This window comes from Salvelinus fontinalis, chromosome 4 (assembly GCF_029448725.1).
Source record: "Salvelinus fontinalis isolate EN_2023a chromosome 4, ASM2944872v1, whole genome shotgun sequence".
NCBI classification, from domain to species: Eukaryota; Metazoa; Chordata; class Actinopteri; order Salmoniformes; family Salmonidae; genus Salvelinus; species Salvelinus fontinalis.
The window spans coordinates 23,235,374-23,258,404 of record NC_074668.1 but is presented as its reverse complement, the minus strand read 5'-3'; the positions used below and the strand labels follow the sequence as shown (position 1 = coordinate 23,258,404).

General features: G+C 48.1%; 1 protein-coding gene across 5 annotated transcripts in view; it reads left to right on the top strand.

The window, feature by feature from the left end:
* Positions 1-23,031, top strand: part of LOC129853387 (homeobox protein cut-like 2) — a 130,820-nt gene that overhangs the window by 38,462 nt on the left and 69,327 nt on the right. For all 5 annotated transcript variants that reach the window (XM_055919375.1, XM_055919377.1, XM_055919376.1 and 2 more), the window contains exons 2-3: positions 7,724-7,834; positions 11,063-11,110. In XM_055919375.1, coding sequence (XP_055775350.1) covers positions 7,724-7,834; positions 11,063-11,110 — 159 coding nt within the window. The remainder of the gene's footprint in view (positions 1-7,723; positions 7,835-11,062; positions 11,111-23,031) is intronic.

Sequence of the window (23,031 nt, the reverse complement as noted above, 5' to 3'; positions counted from 1 at the left end):
TGGCTACTGTTTAATAGAGGGGAATCCCAGCTTTCCAACGGTGCAAGGTGGAAAGTCGACAAAGACATTAATGCTTAGCTATAGTTAAGCTCGATAACTGCTACAAGTTATGTTTTGAATTGGCTATCTAGTTAGTCTGTTGTCTGACATTATTTTATACATGCTGCTGAAATGTCGTGCTCTCTTCTCGGGCAACGGCCCACACACGCAGCACACACTGGCAGGCACTGAAGAGTCATTCCGATAATGGCTGATATGTAGATTAAGTGATTGATCATATTTAAAAGTGTGACTTCATTAATTATATTAACACAAATGAAACTCATTTTATGACTTTTCATGACCTCCAAACCCTCATTTGACAACTTGGAATAGTCCATCATGCGTATTCATGACAGATTTGCGCAATCTCGAACAGCCTACTGTCACGCACAGAGTCACAGACTAGTGGCAAATAAACTTGAACAAAGTGGAATCAGGAAATAAATGCCCACTCTCCATTAATCTTCAATGCATTCTGCTTTGATCAACCTTCTTTTTCTTCTGTGTGTGAGTCTGGGCCGGCAATAGGCTACTTAGTTTTATAGAGGAGCCTGGAACCAATTCCCCAAAAATGAGAAGTGCCAGAACGGTGCTGCGGACAGCTCCGGCCCAAATTAAGCACTGCACATAATTACAATGTAAATATATATGTTATTGGACTCTTCATGTGAAGAAGCAACCAAACATTGTGTTAAATTTGACTGAAATGAGGCATCAATGTGATTTGCTTTACTTTATTAAAGTCTCTTCATGGACAATGAAGGGCTGGGCAATTCAGAATCAGCACTATAATCCACACAAAGCCACTTCTAACAGGATTCTCTCTCAGCCAGATTAGCTGGTGGTCTAGGGCTGCTTGAATCTGTTGGAGGTTATCCCACTCCTAACAGCCAAGTCCCAAATCCCCCAAAAGTCTCATCCAATATGTGTTAGAATGGCTGACTGAAGCACAGTGACTAGCTAATAAGAGCACAGGCAGTCGGAAACCAAATAGGAATGTGTTTCTGACAAAAAAATGATGCCTCCATGAAATGCGTGGTTTTGCTATAAACATCATGATTTACAATCTGAGATGCATGAGAATGGGATAAGCAAAGGGAAGTGTAATCCATTCTGACTCTTGGAGAAAGTCCTTAGGCAAAGGACCCATCTCTTAAGAAGGCACAACTGTCCCCAAGAGAGATCAAATAAAACTCATCAATGGGAGCATTCTGTCGCTGGTTTTGGAGAGAGAAAGGAGGCCTGTCACGACTTCCGCCGAAGTCGGCCCTTCTCCTTGTTCCGGTGGTGTTCGGCGGTCGACGTCGCCGGCTTTCTAGTCGCCATCGATCCACTTTTTAGTTTCGTTTTGTTTTGTCTGTATTATCCACACCTGTTTTCAATTCCCCCATCATGTTCCCTATTTAACCCTCTTGCTTTCATTTCTGTTTTGTCGGTGATTGTTTATTACGTTAGTGGTTGTTGTTAGTTCTGTTTTTTCCCTTTGTGGATTTTTTGCTGTATTTTGAGTAAACGTTTTATGTTTCGCTCAAACACCTGTGTCCTGCTTTTGACTCTGGTACTTCGCTACACACAACCCTGACAGAATCACCGACCGGACTTCAAATGGAGTCAGCAGGCACAGCCAGCCCCTCTATCCAAGTCGAGGAGCAAGTTCAACAGCACGCGACCATGTTACACAGTTTAGGGACTGCCATGGATCGCGTGCTGCAGACAATGGACCGATGGGAGAGAGAAGGTCTCCCGGTAAATCAGACCCCATCAACACCACCCGCGCCTATCCTTATTCCACCGGTCATCCCTCCATCTTCAGGACCCAGTGGGATTCGGCTCTCGCTCCCAGGAGCATATGACGGTACAGCAGCCGGGTGTCAGGGGTTCCTCCTACAGTTGGAATTATACCTGGGAACTGTTCATCCGACCCCTTCAGGACGAGAGAAGGTGGGCGCCCTCATCTCCTGTCTGACTGGTAAGGCCCTGGAGTGGGCCAACGCCATCTGGGGAAGAGAGGGACAAACACTGGACAACTATGATGACTTCTCTCGTCGCTTCCGGGCGGTCTTTGATCATCCACCTGAGGGGAGAGCGGCGGGAGAGCGTTTGTTCCATCTCAGACAGGGGATGAGGAGCGCTCAAGATTTCGCCTTGGACTTTCGTACTCTGGCCGCCGGTGCGGAATGGAATGAGCGGGCCCTGATCGATCACTACAGGTGTAGTCTACGAGAGGACGTTCGTAGGGAGTTAGCCTGCAGGGACACCACTCTTAACCTGGACCAGCTGGTGGACTTATCTATCCGGCTGGATAACCTGTTGGCCTCCCGCGGACGTCTGGATCGGGGTCCGCCCGTTCCATTACCCAGCCCCTTGGATCCTACACCGATGGAGTTAGGAGGGGCTGCTAGTAGGGAGACCGGAGGGAGGACCACTCCATGCACCAACTGTGGACGCAGAGGACACACTGCTGTCCGGTGCTGGGGTGTTTCTCCTGGAAGTCGAGGTAGCAGGCGGAGCACTGATGGGTCATCTCCGGTGAGTAGGCACATAATTCACCCAGAGTCTTCTGTTGCGCACATGTGGTTACATATAGAATTTCCTGAGTTTTCCTCGCATCCTCAGCATAAGGCGCTAGTAGATTCAGGCGCAGCTGGGAACTTTATTGATCGCTCTTTAGCACATAGATTAGGGATCCCTATTATTCCTGTTGATGTTCCCTTCCCTGTACATGCCTTAGATAGTCGTCCTTTGGGGTCGGGCCTGATTGGGGAGGTCACAGCGCCCATCGCTATGAGAACGCAGGGGGATCACGAGGAGAGAATTAGTCTCTTTTTGATCGATTCTCCTGTGTTTCCTGTTGTGTTGGGTCTTCCCTGGTTGGCCTCTCATGATCCGATTATTTCGTGGCAACAGAGGACTCTCAAGGGATGGTCCTGTCAGTGTTCAGGTAGATGTGTAGGTGTTTCCTTAGGTGCCACTACGGTGGAGAGTCCAAACCAGGTTTCCAACATGCACATTCCTCCCGAATATGCCGATTTGGCACTCGCCTTCTGTAAGAAGAAGGCGACTCAATTACCACCCCATCGACCGGGGGATTGTGCGATAGATCTCTTGGTAGACGCTAAACTTCCCAGGAGTCATGTGTATCCTCTGTCACAGGAGGAGACGGTGGCTATGGAGACATATGTCACCGAATCTCTGGGACAGGGATACATTCGGCCTTCTATCTCACCTGTCTCCTCGAGTTTCTTTTTTGTGAAGAAGAAGGATGGAGGTTTGCGCCCGTGTATTGATTATCGAGGATTAAATAAGATCACGAAAAAATACAGTTACCCGCTACCACTCATAGCCAGTATGACCGAGTCATTACACGGGGCGCGCTTCTTCACAAAATTGGACCTCAGGAGCGCTTACAGCCTGGTGCGTATTAAGGGGGGAGATGAGTGGAAGACAGCATTTAGCACCACTTCTGGGCATTATGAGTACCTCGTCATGCCGTACGGGTTAATGAATGCTCCAACAGTCTTCCAATCATTTGTGGATGAGATCTTCAGGGACCTGCACGGGCAGGGTGTAGTGGTGTATATAGATGACATTCTAATATACTCCGCTGCACGCGCCGAGCATGTGTCCCTGGTGCGTAAGGTGCTTGGTCGACTGTTGGAGCATGACCTGTACGTCAAGGCTGAGAAATGTCTGTTCTTCCAACAGTCCATCTCCTTCCTAGGGTACCGCTTTTCAGCATCAGGGGTAGAGATGGAGAATGACCGCATTTCAGCCGTGCGTAATTGGCCGACTCCAACCACGGTAAAGGAAGTGCAGCGGTTTTTAGGGTTTGCCAACTACTACCGGAGATTTATCCGGGGTTTTGGTCAGGTAGCGGCTCCCATTACCTCACTGCTGAGGGGAGGACCTGTGAGACTGCAGTGGACAGCTGGAGCGGACAGGGCGTTTGGTCACCTGAAGGCTCTGTTTACTTCAGCTCCCGTGCTGGCTCATCCTGATCCTTCCTTAGCATTCATAGTTGAGGTGGACGCGTCCGAGGCGGGGATAGGGGCTGTGCTGTCTCAGCATTCGGGTACGCCACTAAAGCTTCGCCCCTGTGCATTCTTTTCGAAGAAGCTCAGCGCGGCGGAGCGAAACTATGATGTGGGGGACCGGGAGTTGCTGGCTGTTGTCATGGCTCTGAAAGCGTGGAGACACTGGCTTGAGGGGGCTAGACACCCTTTTCTCATTTGGACTGACCACCGCAATCTGGAGTACATACGGGCAGCAAGGAGAATGAACCCTCGCCAGGCAAGGTGGGCCATGTTTTTCACCCGTTTTGATTTCACCCTTTCCTACAAACCAGGTTCCCAGAACGTTAAGGCAGACGCACTGTCCCGGCTGTATGATACAGAGGAGAGGTCCTCAGATCCCACTCCCATCATTCCAGCCTCTCGCCTGGTGGCACCGGTGGTATGGGAGGTGGACGCGGACATCGAACGGGCGTCACGTTCAGAGCCCATTCCACCTGACTGTCCAGCTGGGCGTATGTACGTTCCGTTTGATGTCCGCGATCGTTTGATCTGTTGGGCTCATACGTCACCCTCCTCTGGTCATCCTGGGATCGGTCGGACGGTGCGCTGCCTTTCTGAGAAGTACTGGTGGCCCACTTTAGCTAAGGACGTGCGGGTTTATGTTTCCTCCTGTTCGGTATGTGCACAGTGTAAGGCACCTAGACATCTGCCCAGAGGGAAATTACAACCCCTTCCCGTTCCACAGCGACCATGGTCACACCTATCGGTGGATTTTGTGACGGATCTTCCCCCGTCGCGGGGTAACACCACGATCCTGGTTGTTGTGGATCGGTTTTCTAAGTCCTGCCGTCTCCTTCCTTTGCCCGGTCTCCCTACGGCTCTACAAACTGCGGAGGCTCTGTTCACTCATGTATTCCGGCACTACGGGGTGCCTGAGGATATAGTTTCTGATCGGGGTCCCCAATTTACGTCTAGAGTCTGGAGGGCGTTTATGGAACGCCTGGGGATCTCGGTCAGCCTTACCTCAGGTTTCCACCCCGAGAGCAACGGGCAGGTGGAAAGAGTAAACCAGGATGTGGGTAGGTTTCTGAGGTCCTATTGCCAGGACCGGCCGGGGGAGTGGGCAGCTTACATCCCCTGGGCCGAGATGGCCCAAAATTCCCTCCGCCACTCCTCTACCAACCTATCACCTTTTCAGTGTGTGCTAGGTTACCAGCCGGTCCTGGCACCATGGCATCAGAGCCAGATTGACGCTCCTGCGGTGGATGAATGGTTTCGGCACTCAGAAGAGACTTGGAACGCTGCCCACGTACGGCTACAACGGGCCATCAGGAGACAAAAGGCGAGTGCCGACCGCCACCGCAGTGAGGCCCCCGTGTATGTGCCGGGGGATCGGGTCTGGCTCTCGACCCGAAACCTACCCCTTCACCTGCCCTGCCGGAAGCTGGGTCCGCGGTTTGTGGGGCCATTTAAAGTCCTGAGGAGACTGAACGAGGTTTGTTATAGGTTACAACTCCCCCCTGATTATCGTATTAATCCCTCGTTCCATGTGTCTCTCCTCAGGCCGGTGGTGGCTGGTCCGCTCCAGCAGTCTGAGGTGCGGGAGGTCCCTCCGCCCCCTCTTGACATCGAGGGGGTCCCGGCGTATACCGTAAGGGCCATCATGGATTCTAGACGTCGGGCGAGGGGCCTTCAGTACCTCGTGGAGTGGGAGGGGTACGGTCCGGAGGAGAGATGCTGGGTACCGGTGGAGGACATCCTAGATCCATCAATGTTACAAGAGTTTCACCGTCTCCACCCGGATCGCCCTGCGCCTCGCCCTCCGGGTCGTCCCCGAGGCCGGTGTCGTCGCGCTGCTGGAGCCGCGCGTCAGGGGAGGGGCACTGTCACGACTTCCGCCGAAGTCGGCCCTTCTCCTTGTTCCGGTGGTGTTCGGCGGTCGACGTCGCCGGCTTTCTAGTCGCCATCGATCCACTTTTCAGTTTCGTTTTGTTTTGTCTGTATTATCCACACCTGTTTTCAATTCCCCCATCATGTTCCCTATTTAACCCTCTTGCTTTCATTTCTGTTTTGTCGGTGATTGTTTATTACGTTAGTGGTTGTTGTTAGTTCTGTTTTTTCCCTTTGTGGATTTTTTGCTGTATTTTGAGTAAACGTTTTATGTTTCGCTCAAACACCTGTGTCCTGCTTTTGACTCTGGTACTTCGCTACACACAACCCTGACAAGGCCTCTTTCAAGGACCAGTACAGTAATCTATTTACATCAAGATCTGATGAAACTGAAGGGTTAAAATTCTTTCACTGGGAATAAGTGAAATCAGTTACATTTTTCAAATATGGAACTGGAGTTTTGTCCCTAGGTTTTCTCTCTCTTTGGCTCATGTGATAATTTATTAAATTGCTTTTAAGTAAGACTGGAGATTAATTAAAACACAGTCAATTTCATTTTCCAGCGTCATATATAAATTCACTGTGTTAATTGAATCCCTCACTCCAGTTTTATATTATATCCCAGCAGATACAAGGGAAGACCTTCATCAAATAAAACCAATCCAAGAGGACAGGAAAAGAGATGGGATTAAAGGGGACAAACGTTGTCAGTGGAGAAGAGTACTGGAGCAAGATTTTAGATGTGTTTTGTTGGTTTGCAGAAAGCGTTGGACATTGGATGATTAATCAATGGATGCTATTGGATTTGTGGATAGCAAGTGGTGTGGTGAGGCTAGTATAAATGCATGGTTCTGAGGAGTGGCTGTGTACACACATCGCTGGGAATTGTACAGTGGAGTTTTAGCAAGTACTGTATCACAAGGTATTGAAGGATTTAGACAGATTAATTGTGATTTAGGCAATTGTGACACTAATAGGAAAATGTGGGTTATTAGCACTGGGCCTAGATAAGATACCAGCAGTATATTTCTGTTATTAAAATCCACCTGAAATCAATGCAAAGATGTGTAAGAGAGATTTTAATGAAATAGAGGCTTCAATGTGATCTGTGTTAATCATGGAAAAATAAATAATGTTGTATGTTGAATCGTGTCTTGTCTAGGCTTAAAATCATCAGCTCTTAATTTCTCCGGGAAGCCCTATATTATTTTTTAAGGTTGTTTGTCAGGTTATTTGTTCCTTCACACGTGACTCTGCTGCCTTGTTTATTCTCTCTCCTCTCTCTCTCCTCTCTCTCCTCTCTCTCTCCTCTCTCTCTCTCCTATCTCTCTCCTATCTCTCTCCTCTCTCTCCTCTCTCTCCTCTCTCTCCTCTCTCTCCTCTCTCTCTCCTCTCTCTCCTCTCTCTCTCCTCTCTCTCCTCTCTCTCCTCTCTCTCTCCTCTCTCTCCTCTCACTCTCCTCTCTCTCTCACTGGAGTTCCATGGCCGTTGCAAGCGTATTGATTATTTCAAATACTGATTATCTAAAATGCCTTCTGCTACTGTAGGCATTGGATTTATTTTGGCTTAATTATTTATGGGCCAGGGCTTGCAGTAAGTATTACCGCTATAAGATCATGAAGGATTACATAGTTAATATTCAGCACTGTATTTTTATTTATGTACACTCTAAGCTGCACTGTGTTACTGTTGGCAGCCTCTCTAAGTGGTCTCTATCTCTCTCTCTCTCGCGCTCTCTCTGCTGCTCTTCCTCTCTCCCTCTTTTTTTGTGTTTATAGAGGGAGTTAAACTCAGTAGCGTCTGAGTTGGCAGGGCGACAGGAAGAGAGCGAGCACTCCCACAAGCACCTGGTGGAGCTGAGCCGGGAGTTCAAGAGAAATGTCCCAGAGGTTAGTGCCCCCTACCCCCTACTTCCTACACCCTGCCTCCTCCCTACCCACTCCACGCTGTCTCCTCCATTCTCCCTACCTCCTACACTCTGCCTCCTCCCTACCCCTACACCCTGCCTCCTCCCTACCCACTACACCCTGCCTCCTCCCTACCCACTACACCCTGCCTCCTCCCTACTCCCTACCTCCTACACCCTGCCTCCTCCCTACCTCCTACACCCTGCCTCCTCCCTACCCACTACACCCTGCCTCCTCCCTACCCACTACACCCTGCCTCCTCCCTACTCCCTACCTCCTACACCCTGCCTCCTCCCTACCTCCTACACCCTGCCTCCTCCCTACCTCCTACACCCTGCCTCCTCCCTACCCACTACACCCTGCCTCCTCCCTACTCCCTACCCCTACACCGTGCCTCCTCCCTACCCACTCCACGCTGTCTCCTCCATTCTCCCTACCTCCTACACCCTGCCTCCTCCCTACTCCCTACCTCCTACACCCTGCCTCCTCCCTACCCACTACACCCTGCCTCCTCCCTACTCCCTACCCCTACACCGTGCCTCCTCCCTACCCACTCCACGCTGTCTCCTCCATTCTCCCTACCTCCTACACCCTGCCTCCTCCCTACTCCCTACCTCCTACACCCTGCCTCCTCCCTACCCACTACTTCCTACACCCTGCCACCTCCCTACCCACTACACTCTGCCTCCTCCCTTCCCCCTACCTCCTACACCCTGCCACCTCCCTACCCACTACACTCTGCCTCCTCCCTTCCCCCTACCCACTACACCCTGCCTCCTCCCTACTCCCTACCTCCTACACCCTGCCTCCTCCCTACCTCCTACACCCTGCCTCCTCCCTACCTCCTACACCCTGCCTCCTCCCTACCCACTACACCCTGCCTCCTCCCTACTCCCTACCCCTACACCGTGCCTCCTCCCTACCCACTCCACGCTGTCTCCTCCATTCTCCCTACCTCCTACACCCTGCCTCCTCCCTACTCCCTACCTCCTACACCCTGCCTCCTCCCTACCCACTACTTCCTACACCCTGCCACCTCCCTACCCACTACACTCTGCCTCCTCCCATCCCCCTACCTCCTACACCCTGCCTCCTCCCTACCCACTACACTCTGCCTCCTCCCTTCCCCCTACCTCCTACACCCTGCCTCCTCCCTACCCACTACACTCTGCCTCCTCCCTTCCCCCTACCTCCTACACCCTGCCTCCTCCCTACCCACTACACCCTGCCTCCTCCCTACCCCTACACCCTGCCTCCTCCCTACCCACTACACCCTGCCTCCTCCCTACCCCTACACCCTGCCTCCTCCCTACCCCTACACCCTGCCTCCTCCCTTCCCACTACACTCTGTCTCCTCCCTACCCACTACACTCTGTCTCCTCCCTACCCCCTACCTCCTACACTCTGCCTCCTCCCTTCCCCCTACCTCCTACACCCTGCCTACTGCTTCCTCCCTACCCACTACACTCTGCCTCCTCCCTACCCCCTACCTCCTACACCCTGCCTCCTCCCTCCTCCCTACCCACTACACTCTGCCTCCTCCCTACCCCCTACCTCCTACACCCTGCCTCCTCCCTCCTCCCTACCTCCTACACCCTGTCTCCTCCCTACCCACTACACCCTGCCTCCTCCCTACCCCTACACCCTGCCTACTCCCTACCTCCTACACCCTGCCTCCTCCCTACCCACTACTTCCTACACCCTGCCTCCTCCCTACCCACTACTTCCCACACCCTGCCTCCTCCCTACCCCTACACCCTGCCTCCTCCCTACCCACTACACTCTGCCTCCACCCTACACCCTGCCTCCTCCCTCCTCCCTACCCACTACACCCTGCCTCCTCCCTCCTCCCTACCCACTACCCCCTGCCTCCTCCCTACCTCCTACCCCCTGCCTCCTCCCTACTCACTACACCCTGCCTCCTCCCTACCCACTACACTCTGCCTCCACCCTACACCCTGCCTCCTCCCTCCTCCCTACCCACTACACCCTGCCTCCTCCCTCCTCCCTACCCACTACACCCTGCCTCCTCCCTACCTCCTACCCCCTGCCTCCTCCCTACTCACTACACCCTGCCTCCTCCCTACCTCCTACCCCCTGCCTCCTCCCTACTCACTACACCCTGCCTCCTCCCTACCTCCTACCCCCTGCCTCCTCCCTACCCACTACACCCTGCCTCCTCCCTCCTCCCTACCCACTACACCCTGCCTCCTCCCTACCTCCTACCCCCTGCCTCCTCCCTACCCACTACACCCTGCCTCCTCCCTCCTCCCTACCCACTACACCCTGCCTCCTCCCTACCTCCTACCCCCTGCCTCCTCCCTACTCACTACACCCTGCCTCCTCCCTACCTCCTACCCCCTGCCTCCTCCCTACTCACTACACCCTGCCTCCTCCCTACCCTGCTATGAGTTCCATGTGTCATTCTGCTCGTCTCTGCTCCACTAGGCAGACTGACTTGCTCAGTGTTTGAGCCCCGCTTACCTTTGTGCCTGGAATTATTTATTTACTTTTATAATCCGCTTTAGTGCATATAATTTACGCACAATGCTTGGGACAAGTCAGTCTCATTACCCCAACCCCCCTTCTCCAGGTATGTTAACATTTAAATTAAAATATGTGGTTTATAGCTAGGTGTTGTTTAAGGCCAGTGTATCTGCAGTACCACTAGGGTCACAGCCAGGGTTCCTAGGATCTCCCAGAGTCAGACTGCAGAGCCCCTATCCCTGGTTGAGAGTGTGGAGAGTATGCTGTAATCTTGTCAGTATAATACTGGTGCAGATGGCAGGATCAGGCTGTCCCCACAGGAAGCCCAATCCCTCTACCTGGGGCTCACTGAGAGCCAGGGGGAAGGGAGTAGCTGAAGCCGGTGCTAATACAAGCAGGAAATCCCCACTTACACTCCCCACTTTTAACCCCCCCTTCCTCCTCCACCTCCCTCCCTCGCAAATCAATCCAAACCAGGGACGTTGCTTCTTCTGCTGAAATTTGGCTAAAGAAAAATACATCTGGGATCAAACAGCATTTGACAGTCTTCCTCATCTTAAAGTTGTCCATAACAAGTTAGTATATTCAATACTATTGAGACAAATTATAATACAAGGTGCAGTAGAAGTCTTCCCCTGTTCTCAACAGGGCTATTGGTCCCTAGTTAGATGGAGCTTCTACTGTCTCAAAAATGGTAAACCTTGGTTCTGTTTCTGTATTCAGAAAGTGCGGGAGATGGTGGCTCCTGTCCTCAAGAGTTTCCAAGCCCAGGTGAGTTGACATCTCCTTGCCTATGTTTTGCCAGTGGGGCTTTGACATGATTTACAGACACTTTACCAATTACATTCTGACACAAAGCACTGTAAGGATGGATGGAGCAGCAGGGATAGAAATTCATGGCCAAGTGTAAGGAGGACCCAGTTTTCATGTTACACTTCATCTGATGCTTATTGACTGATGCCTTTTCTGTCAAAGTGGAGTAGCTGCCATTAGATGATCAGATATCTGACTGCTCATATTATGTTGGCTGAGACAAGCCCTCATTTCCTGTTGGGATGGTGCGTTATTAGTGCCCTCTCTGACGCTGCCATATTGAAAAAGTCATCTGATACCTAACAAGGCTCTGCTCTAGCCATTAAACCAAGGTCATAAATCACATTTGTGAGCTGCGTTATGGTCCACAAAGTAGAGGCATATTGAAATGATACTGCAAATAATGTTTCCAGTCTCCCTCTCTCTCCTCAACTCACCATTTGAAAGGTAACCTGAAAGCTGGATCACTAAATATGATAACACCATGGATTGTTTGGTTCTCATTTATTATCATAGTCAAGTTGTTTTTTAAAAAGTTTAGTAAATAGCTAGGCCAAAGCAGCAGTCTGTTTTGGCTGGAGTTATTGTATTCAATGCTGCTGCTATGTGAGGTTGATGTCAAGGCCAATTGAATGGCTGTGACCTCAAAGGCACAGACACAAAAATATCAAAAGGGCCCTGCCATATCTTTCTTGTGCAAACATGCAGTAAAAATACTTGAAAGTATTACGAAAGTACTTTTTGGGGGTATCTGTACTTTACTATTTATATTTTTGACAAGTTACATTTACTTCTCTACATTCCTAAAGAAAATAATGTACTTTTTACTCCATACATTTTCCCTCACACCCAAAAGTACTCGTTACATTTTGAATGCTTAGCAGGACAGGAAAATTGTCAAATTCACACACTTATCAAGAGAACATCTCTGGTCATCCCTACTGCCTCTGATCTGGCGGACTCAATAAACAATGTGAGTGTTGGAGCATGCCCCTCCCTATCGGTACATTTAAAAAAACAAGAAAGCGGTGCTGTCTGGTTTGCCTAATATAAGGAATTTGAAATTATTTCTTATTTTACTTTTAATACTTAAGTATATTTTAAACCAGATAATTTTAGACTTACTCAAGTAGGATTTTATTGGGTGACTTTTACTTGAGTCCTTTTCTATTAAGGTATCTTTACTTTTACTCAAGTAAGACAATTGGGTACTTTTTCCACCACTGTAAACATTAACCTAGGGGATTAATTTGATGTTTGACAACAGGGAATATAGATGTTTAGAAAGTAAATCAACTAGATGGCTGATAATGAAAGATAATATTAAAGCTTTCTCCAGAGGTATCGGTCTTGAAGGATGCAAGGTCTTCACTATTACTTTGGATCTCTCTTATCAAACTTCCATATGTATAGAATACAGATTTGAAAAGTAAAACGTACTACTGTACATATAATCATTCTCACTATGCATAATCATAAATGAATGAAACCCCTTGTGTTTTCTGATACATTTTGACCTTCCTGCTTAATGTCAAACAGCATGCGGAGGCTTGTGAACTTTACCCACCAGTAGTCAGCCAGGCCTTAGAGTAAAGCTGTGGGAGTTATACCTGCTGCTTCAGGGTTGAAATACAGTAAGGAGGAGGTGTAGTTGCAGGTTGTTTGGCTGTGTGTTTTGGGATACACTATAACTCCAATACAGCTGTACCATAAAGGTGGAGTTTGAGACAGAAGTGTGTGTGTGTGTGTCTCTATATGAGAGGCACACAGACAAACACACACTGAGGCTCGGAGGAGTCCCTCTTGGTATTTGGATCCTCATCATGCCACTTTTAAAAGAGAAGTCTCTGCCTTTGAAGTGTTTGCGACATGACAGGTTCTCTTTCTTTTCTGTTTCATTTCAATGTACCCCTCCCACTTTTTCTCTCATCCCTCGTCCGATCCTGGCTTCTAATTATCGCTAACCAGGCGACTGATTAGAAACACGTCGACAACGACCTAGTTTCTACAGCGCTGAAGTACCACAAAGGGTTAATCCCAGAGCTGGTGGCTGTCATTGGTCGCTTCCCTTCTTCTTCTTCTTCTTTTTCATTCCTCTTTTCTCTCCTTCCCTGGAAGTTTGCTAATGAGGTCCCGTCAGAGCTGGGGAGAGGTGTTAATTTGGCCTTGTGAAGTGGGAAGGAGATTAAGGACAGTGAGGAGTTTACAGCTTAAAATACACCGCTGTCCTTATTAATCCACTGGGCCCTGGGAGACCAGCGTTTTTGGTTTTATAATGAACACTGTCTTATAATGAAGGTAATTTTAATAAAATCTACTGCAGAGACAGATGAGATGGTCGTGTCTCCATGGTCTCTGGCACACCTTTGGGGCTGAGGGATATGACAGATATTTCTCAAATAACCGATGGCAGGAGAGAGAGGCCTGTTGGACTGAGACTGAGCCTCTCTGCTCCACACGCTGTTCACACAACTTTCACACAACCTTCCACTGTTCACACAACTTTCACACAACCTTCTGTTGCAATCTGGCTATACGGTATTGCAGACTCCACCAAGCCTACATGAGATCCAAGAGGCAATTTATACCTCGCTCTCATTTTAGAGTGTAAATCCCCCTTAGGTCTCACATTCTCAACAAAACTGTGATGGAATTCTGGAATCTGTTGTCTGTGGATTCCTGTGTGGCTAGATTCATCTTCATACAGCTAGATACTGTAGATGCCAGATATTGTAGATACTGGCTCTGTATTGGGATGTCAGGCCAAAATTAACCAGTCATCTAATTTTCCCCCTCTTCACTTGATGTCGTTCGGCAGCCTACTCAGAAAAAGAAAACAGCAGCCCGGGCTCCTAATTACGGAAACTTGCTTTACAATGATAATCCGAGGAGTAATTTAGCGTGCACAATGAGAGTTGTGGTGCTTGAGTTGCGCAGATGGAGAATCTGATAAATAGTTTGTAACGTGTAATTAGCGGCTCTGCCGGTTACATACCATTAACCCCTCGAGCTCAGGAATCATTATTGGCCCTCATTATCAGCCAGAAAGGTACAATGGAGCTGACTAGACATTAGAACCATCAAACAGCTTTTAACACACTGCTGACTGGGGGTTGGGGTTGGATGGTGGACACCTGTCTTTGATTCTAACTGTGCCATCTCTTCCCCTGAGGTTGTGGTGATGATATGGGCAGAAACAATGTTTTTTTCCTCTGTTATTCATGCTCTAGTAGTAAATTAAACTTACAGAAAGGAGATAATCCTACATCTCTTTAAGTCAATAGCATATACAGTGCCGGGAAAAAAGTATTTGCCCCTTTTCTAAATTTTCTCTATTTTTGCATATTTTTTATACTATATGTTATCAGATCGTCATCCAAAACATAGTATTAAATAAAGGGAACCTGAGTTTTAATTAATTAATTAACAAAGTTACGCAACACCCAGTTCCCCTGAGTGAGAAAGTAATTGCCCCCTTACACTCAATAACTTGTTGTGCCAAAATTAGCTGCAATGACTGCAACCAAATGCTTCCTGTAGTTGTTGATCAGTCTCTCACATCGCTGTGGAGGAACTTTGGCCCACTCTTGCATGCTTTAACTGCTTTAACTCAGCAACATTTATGGGTTTTCAAGCATGAACTGCCTGTTTCAAGTCCTGCCACAACACAACAATTGGGATTAGGTCTGGACTTTGACTAGGCCATTCCAAAACCTTACATTTGTTGCTTTTTAGCCATTTAGATTTTTTGCCATGTAGACTTGATTGTGTGTTTTGGATTATTGTCTTGCTGCATGACCCAGCTGTGCTTCAGCTCAGACGGATGGCCTGACATTCTCCGGTAGAATTCTCTGATACAGAGCAGAATTGATGGTTCCTTCTATTAAGGCAAGTCGTCCAGGTCCTGAGGCAGCAAAGCATCCCCAAACCATCACACTACCACCACCATGCTTGACCGTTGGTATGAGGTTCTTACTGTGGAATGCAGTGTTTGCGACCCATGTCATCCAAAAAGTTGACTCAAGTTTGCCCAGCACCTGGAAGCACATCAAGACTCTTGGAAGAATGTTATATGGACAGATGATTCAAAAGTATAACTTTTTGCCTGGCGAAGACCAAACCCTGCATTCCACAGGAAGAAAATCAGTGTGCAAATGGTGTGCCCACCATTTGCCTCATGCAGCACGACACATCTCCTACATATAGAGTTGATGAGGCTGTTGATTGTGGCTTGTGGAATGTTATCCCACTCCTCTTCAATGGCTATGCGAAGTTTCTGGATATTGGCGGGAACTGGAACATGCTGTCGGACACGTCGATCCAGAGCATCCCAAACATGCTCAATGGGTGACATGGCTGAGTATGTAGGCCATGGAAGAACTGGAAAATATTCAGCTTCCAGGAATTGTGTACAGGTCCTTGCGACATGGGGCCGTGCATTATCATGCTGAAACATGAGGTGATGACGGCGGATGAATGGCACGACAATGGTCCTCAGGATCTCGTCGTGGTATCTCTGTGCACATTTTCCCACTAAAGTCGGTTACGAGGCCGAACTGCAGTCAGGTCAAGACCCTGGTGAGGACGACGAGTATGCAGATGAGCTTCCCTGAGATGGTTTCTGTGCAGAAATTATTTGGTTGTGCAAACCCACAGTTTCATCAGCTGTCCAGGTGGCTGGTCTCAGACAATCCCGCAGGTGAAGAAGCCGGATGTGGAGGTCCTGGGCTGGCGTGGTTACTCGTAGTCTGCGGTTGTGAGGCCGATTTGGATGTACTGCCAAATTCTCTAAAACGATGTTGGAGGCGACTTATGGTAGAGGAATGCACATTCAATTCTCTGGCAACAGCTCTGGTGGACATTCCTGCAGTCAGCTTCTTGATAAGCCACACATGTTAGGTGGATGGATTATCTTGGAAAGGGAGAAATGCTCACTAACAGGGATGTAAACAAATTTGTGCACAACATTTTAGAGAAATAAGCTTTTTGTGCGTATGGAAAAATGTGGGGATCTTTTATTTTCGGCTCACAAAACGCGGGACCAACACTTTACATGTTAAGTTTATATTTTTGTTTAGTGTAGATGTGGTTTTAATTCAAGCTCCGTTTATAACCATGCTATGTATGTATATTTCAATGCCTTCCAATCAAGGTAGACTTCGGAAGTACTGAATATATCAACTGATATGAAACTAATGTCCTGCAGAGACACCAGTCTATCAGTCCCCTGTTGCAGACCTGCCCATGAACCCTGAGCCCAGAGCCTGAACCCATACAGAGCAGAGCGGGCAGCATTGCCGCTAGCTAGGTAGACACACAGTCTTTGATCATCCATCGAGAGGAGACCAGTCCTTCCTGTTTTTGATTAATTCCTGAAGGAAATTATAATTTGTCTTGAAGGTATAAATATGTTATGAATAGTGGAAGGAATCAAAGAGTAAAGAATGATGATTCATTATGGCACTGTGATAAAAGGCGGTGTGTGTTATGACACTAGTTTCCTCCTTGTCGTTACGAGAGGCTTCATAATTACTTTTCTACACAGAAAATCTCCTGGCTGTCCTGCCGGTGGCAGAGTGCCGCGGTGGTGAGTCTAACGGTCATAAAGCTTTTCCTTGTCTAATTGTCAGTGGGGCCCTATGGCAATTTCATAGATGAGGGACTGTGCCGTTTGTGAAATACAGTGGTGATGCTCCCGCTTTAACGACTCAATGAAGACAGATCTTCATTATGGACTAAATTGGTTGGTTATTAGGTGCATATAGGCTGATCAGATGGGTATCATGGTGGGTTTGGATTGGTTTGTAGAGTCCTCATCTCAATGCAGTTGTCTGTAAAGGTGAGGTTTGGAACAGTGTTGAACGTGTCACTAAGTACCGTACAGCGCAATTTGATACCTAGAAACTCCCCTCACTAAAATTCCACATTCACATATCTCCAGAACATCTGCATTAAGATGTAGCTGTGAGATACGAGATATCTCTGGATCTGACCCACTCCAACTCTGTGTTGCTGGATCTATCCCTCTGAACCATGTCTATTGTCATGCCTGTGTGCTGAGCTGCTGAGGTGGTTCTAATGCTGTCTCTGTCTGCTGTCTGTCTCAGGCTCAGGCTCATTGAGCAGCAGCCAGAGCCTAGGCCCATACAGGAACTCCAGGCCATTAGGTATGAACAGCACACACCACACCTCCAACCTATTGTTGGGAATATAATGGACTGCAGGGGCCATGTAAACCAGTGACACTCTCTCGCACTCTCACTCTCTCTCTAGCTCACTCTCTCGCACTCTCGCTCTCTCTCTAGCTCTCTCTCTCGCTATTGCTATCTCTCTCCCCCCTCTCTCTTTCTTTCTCTCTCTCTCCCTGTCCCCTGGTTTATCACTTGTGTCATCTACATTGGGGAGAGTGTGGGGTTCTCTGCACCAATAGGAGCTCATATTTAAGGCCCTCCACCTGAGGCAGCAATAGTGCTCCCATTAAGGACATACTGTATTTGTTTAGTCTCTTTGCTTTTTTTATTAACGTCATTAGTATAGCTACATTACAGTAGCTGGTAGAGTAAGAGAACACATATTATTCAGTCAAATCAAATTTATTTAGCAGAGATTCTTGGGTTAGACATAATAACATAATGTCCCTCAGCCCAGTTCATCCATGCAGTCTGTCCTGTGGAACAGTCTTCTCTCTCTGCTGCTGCCTTTGACACTGGTCATAATTAGTGCTGCAGCTCTGCTAATTTAAAAGTCCATACACAGAGACCAGGGAGTCGGGACATGTCACAGAAGATTAAACCCAGAGTGAATACACAAAGCTATATGACTGTCCCAGACTTGTCTTCATCCTTCTTGACTGATGTTTTGACTGGGTTGTGTTTGTGCCGGAATCCCTCATCCTCCATCATACTCCCAGCGTTAGTCTCATTACACGTCTCAGGGTTGTGTGTGAGGACGCGTTGGGATGTGATTGTGTTTTGGTGTGTTTGTTTCCCTGTACTGACTGATGCCCTGTCTGCACATCCCAGTTGGAGATATTCCTCATTATGGGAGCGTGTTTAGATATAGGGATGCACACCAGGTAAAGAGAGAGGCGTGATGTTATAAATAGGCACTTGCCTCTCTAGCCATGAGGAATTGATGAGTTTTAGCACATTGTGCTCTGGAGTGCTAGGTTTAATTTCTACAGTCCTGACAGCACAAACCTCTGAGCCAAGAGACTTCTTATCTGAGTAATGCTGCTGTGCAAATGTTAGCCATGTTTGACGACGGTGATGTGCTGCTGTTATTGGGCATCAGACTGCCCATACATCCACTCTCTGTAAACCTCCCACCACCTTAACAGCCACTCCTCAGACTCCTTTACTCACCCCTTGACAAACAGGCAATCTTTGAAAGAACCACAGTAACTCTCTCCTCTCATCTAACAGGCAGTCTTTGAGACGCCTAACTCCAGCCCCAGCTCCAGCCTTAAATGGTCAACTGACTTGTTATGAGACAGGCATTAGGCTCCCCAAGGGATCCCAGTCTGAGAGCAAAGCAGAGTAAAGCAGTTGTGTTCTTGGGATGCTCTGACTCCTAGCTGGCTCCCTCTCCGCTGCTGGCAAGTACACAGTCGAATTAGCCAATAAGAATGTGTGAAATCGGTGGCTCTGTTCCGGCGAGGACATGCCAGGAGAAATAAACGTCAGCACTTGTACAACCAGGAAAACCCCATGTGAGGAAGAAAAGGCAGAACAGGGGAGCTGCTCCGCCAATTCCGCGACGTGATGCTGTGATTTCAGGACCAGAGTCAGTGCTACACAGCCACTGAGCCCAAGACCCAGTCAGTCACAGACGCAGATGCAGTCAGAGACGGAGAGCAAATCTTCTTACATCTACCACAGATACACAGCTAGAGATCAAACCGGTTGCAGTGTAGTCACATACAGAACATGGGCTGCTGTCAGAAGACGAGGTCCTCCCATGTGGTGTTGAAGAGATTTTAATTCTGTTTGTCTGTTCCCCTGCAGAAGTCTGTATCCTGTAGTTTTCATTTCACATTATGTTGGGCTGTGAAGTTTAATTTCAGCAGAATCTAAACACACTAATTAAATATCACAACTTTTCTGAAGAAGGCACTCCTAAAGGTACCTGAAATTTTAATTTAGACTTCAAAAGAAGCCAAGACTTTAAAGTAAATCTATTGTTTTTCATTTAGACTTTCTTGTGAAAGCACCGCTGTATGTAGTTTGATTGATCTGGTAATTAAAATATGCAGAGAGTGAAAAATATTAACTGCTTGTTTTAGAAAACACCAAACACTTTTTCCAGCACAGATAATTACATTTCACACATTGATGTTCTTTACACAGCATTCATCGGTCTCATTATTTTTCCATTTTCATCTTTCTGGTGGGAGATCGATAGATTGATAAAATGATGGAGCCTATCTTAAATAATGTAAAGGAGAGAAGTTGGGTTCACTTTGCGGCTGGCTAAGTGCTTGAACTTTTATTCTCCTTTCAAATTATGTTTAATATCCCATGAAGGTACTGTAGACTTCACAATGCTACCGTCTTTACTTAATCAATATAATTCAAGGGGTTAAATCATTTATTTTCATTTTTGCTTTCCCTGTAAAGCAAAAATTGTCAGGGCTAATATATAAAACTATAAAGAAACTGGCAATTCGAAGAAAGACAGCGTAAATTAGGCCAATTACTACCTAGGGAACATTTAGCTAGGAGAGATAGCAGCTCAAAATGTCCCACAGACTACCGTTGGGTCCTATTGTTTACAATGTGACCTGACAGTTTGGGTCTCTTCAATTTCGGATTAACTACAGTACTAATTAACATGGAAGGAACTCTACTGCAGAGGTAGACAAATGTGCATTAAGAGAAAAAAGAAGCAACCCATGTATAGTTTTAATTAAAAGTTTTTTTCCCTCTACATGCTGTCTAATGTGGTTCTTACAGATCCATTTGCACTATTCTGATGCTACTTTTTACGATTGTATCTCCCAAACCCGGGTACCACAGAGCTCTTTGCCTTTCCCACAAACAGATATGTGTGTATTCAACTCCCCACTGTATCTCCCCTAAGTGTCTCTTCCCTTCATCCCTCGGTTTCATCAGAGAGAAGTAAAGTGGCGATGGTGGCCTGAAGAAGAGCGAGTGAGAGAGAGAGCAAGAGCGTAAAAACACATCTTCAATTAAAGCCGCAACTCTGCATCTCCCTGTGATTCCGCTTCTATTGCCGAGTTCCGTCCCTTTTAATTGGGTCTCCGTGGAGTAGTGTGAGTTCCCGCTCCTTCAGCCTGATGGGCCCAGTCTGGAGAGGGGCTGCTGGGACAGCCAAGGGGAACAGCTGCTGATGTTGGGGCCCTGCCACTGACACTGGGAGAGTGATGGAGGACTGGGGGAGTCAGCAGGATCTGGATGGAGAAGGAGGGACACACTGGTACAGGGGGCTTGGCCATGTATCACTCTTTACAGATGGCCCAGGTTATTCCCTCTGTCAGAGACACAGAGCTGCATTAGAGCACGATAACTGATTCAGTGTGTGGCGTGAACTGGTGTGGTGTATGCACACTACTGTCTTTGTCAAAGTCATTTGTGTGCGTGCATGGATGTGTGTGTGTGTGTTGTCGTGGTCCCGTGTGGCTCAGTTGGTAGAGCATGGCGCTTGCAACGCCAGGGTTGTGGGTTCAATTCCCACGGGGGGACCAGGGTTCAATTCCCACGGGGGGACCAGGATGAATATGTATGAACTTTCCAATTTGTAAGTCGCTCTGGATAAGAGCGTCTGCTAAATGACTTAAATGTAAATGTCTAGCGAGACACATGAAGAACGGCTGGAGGTGCTGTGAGATTCTGTGATTACTTTTTTATGATCTCATATTGAGACCAATCTCTGTCCCTTCACCTGAAGGACAGCCAGCTATTCCCCAAATAAATTAGCCAGCATCTGGGACCAGGCTTCTACAGGCTCCCTTTAATACATGCTTTAGACATACACATTCTCATGCACACTCACAAACACACTCCCTCATGGGCACATACACATGTGTATTCTCAATCTGCCCTCTCCTCCACTTTTCTTTCATAATTTTCCCTGTTTATTGTGAAAGTTGGGGCAGGAGGGTTGGGGTGTAATTGCAGGCATTGTCTGATGGTGCCCCTGTTGGACGGGGCTGGAGACCCCAGCCTGGTGGAGTGTGTGACTGTGATTTCCACGGACACTGCCTATCAAGCCTGGCCGTGGATACCATACTTACTCTGTGTGTGTGTGGTGTTTGCTTCCTGAAGCCATCTCTAGAAGAGTACCGTTACATTTCGCCCATGAGGCTGTGGGCTGGAGGCAAATGTGCATTTCTCTTCCACCAGTCTTCACTAATGAAACTTTTTTTGTAAAGGCTGGTTTTTCACTCATGCAGGATGCTTCCTCTCTTTCCAATGAGGCAGAGCCTGAAATATCAGTTGGGCTAGCTAGCGCTGCAGAACTGACATCCCGTGTGAAAACCTCTCCAAATCACAGTGGCTGCAGCCGTGCGTCAGGTTGCTTTATTTATACCCCGGGTGGAGTTGTCCTACACTCTGAGCATACGGAGGCTTACGTAACCTATGACAGCCAGTAGGAGCTCAGTCAGGAAACTCTGATGATATAAAGCTTCCTGGAAGTTTTATTAGATTCAATTCATGATGGATCTCCTGTAGGCTGAACAGTGTATATTTTTCATTATGCTCACATGCATATTAGAAACTCATTTTGAGCAATATGATTTACCTTCTAGCCTCTGTAGCTCAGTACTCCTCAGTAAGGGCAGATTTCTCCTTATTTTCAGTGTGACACTCATCCCATGTGCTCTCATCCCATGTGCCCAACATTAACCCCACATCTGAACCACTGTTGACCTGTAACATGAGAGATCAGACAGATAAGCTGCTCATTACAGTCATGACACCAAACTCCTGGCAGAGCCCATTTTGTTTTACAGCTTTTAGAACGGTCTTGGCACTGGGGCGTATGGACTTTAGGCATGCAGGAGGTCCCATTCAGGAGGGAGGGCGAGTCAGGAGGGAGGGCTAGCCATGGCCATTCAGGAGGGAGGACGAACCATGGCCATTCAGGAGTGAGGACGAACCATGGCCATTCAGGAGGGAGGACGAGCCATGGCCATTCAGGAGGGAGGGCGAGCCATGGCCATTCAGGAGGGAGGGCGAGCCATGGCCATTCAGGAGGGAGGGCGAGCCATGGCCATTCAGGAGGGAGGGCGAGCCATGGCCATTCAGGAGGGAGGGCGAGCCATGGCCATTCAGGAGGGAGGGCGAGCCATGGCCATTCAGGAGGGAGGGCGAGCCATGGCCATTCAGGAGGGAGGGCGAGCCATGGCCATTCAGGAGGGAGGGCGAGCCATGGCCAGCCCTCTCACAGATAGAGAGGGAGTGTGTTATTGTGCCCCCCCACCACCAGACTGCTGATTTACGCTGCTGAAATGGACTGCCACAAACTGGGCTCTCAAGCCTGTAAATGATCCTTAGGTCAGCTGCTAAAAGGCTTTATGTACTGATATGACAGTTACTCCAGTTTTTTGGGGAGAATCTTGGCTCACCTCTGAAAGCAGTGCACTATATAACTTTTTCTATTAAAGTGTCACTCTAACGTTGTAATATTTTGTAATCTCATTTTCTCCAACATATAGTATTGAGAAGCACCCTTAGGGTGCAAGCACATGCACATGCACATACACACCTTGTGAATATTGCTATTTGTCCTTACCTGGTTCTAATTATAGTGTATGATGGCACACCTTCACGGAGCCAACAGTGATCTTTCATTGACAGGCCCACAGAGCTCCATGCTCACTGTGAAAGGGAGTGATATCTCTCTGTAAAATATGT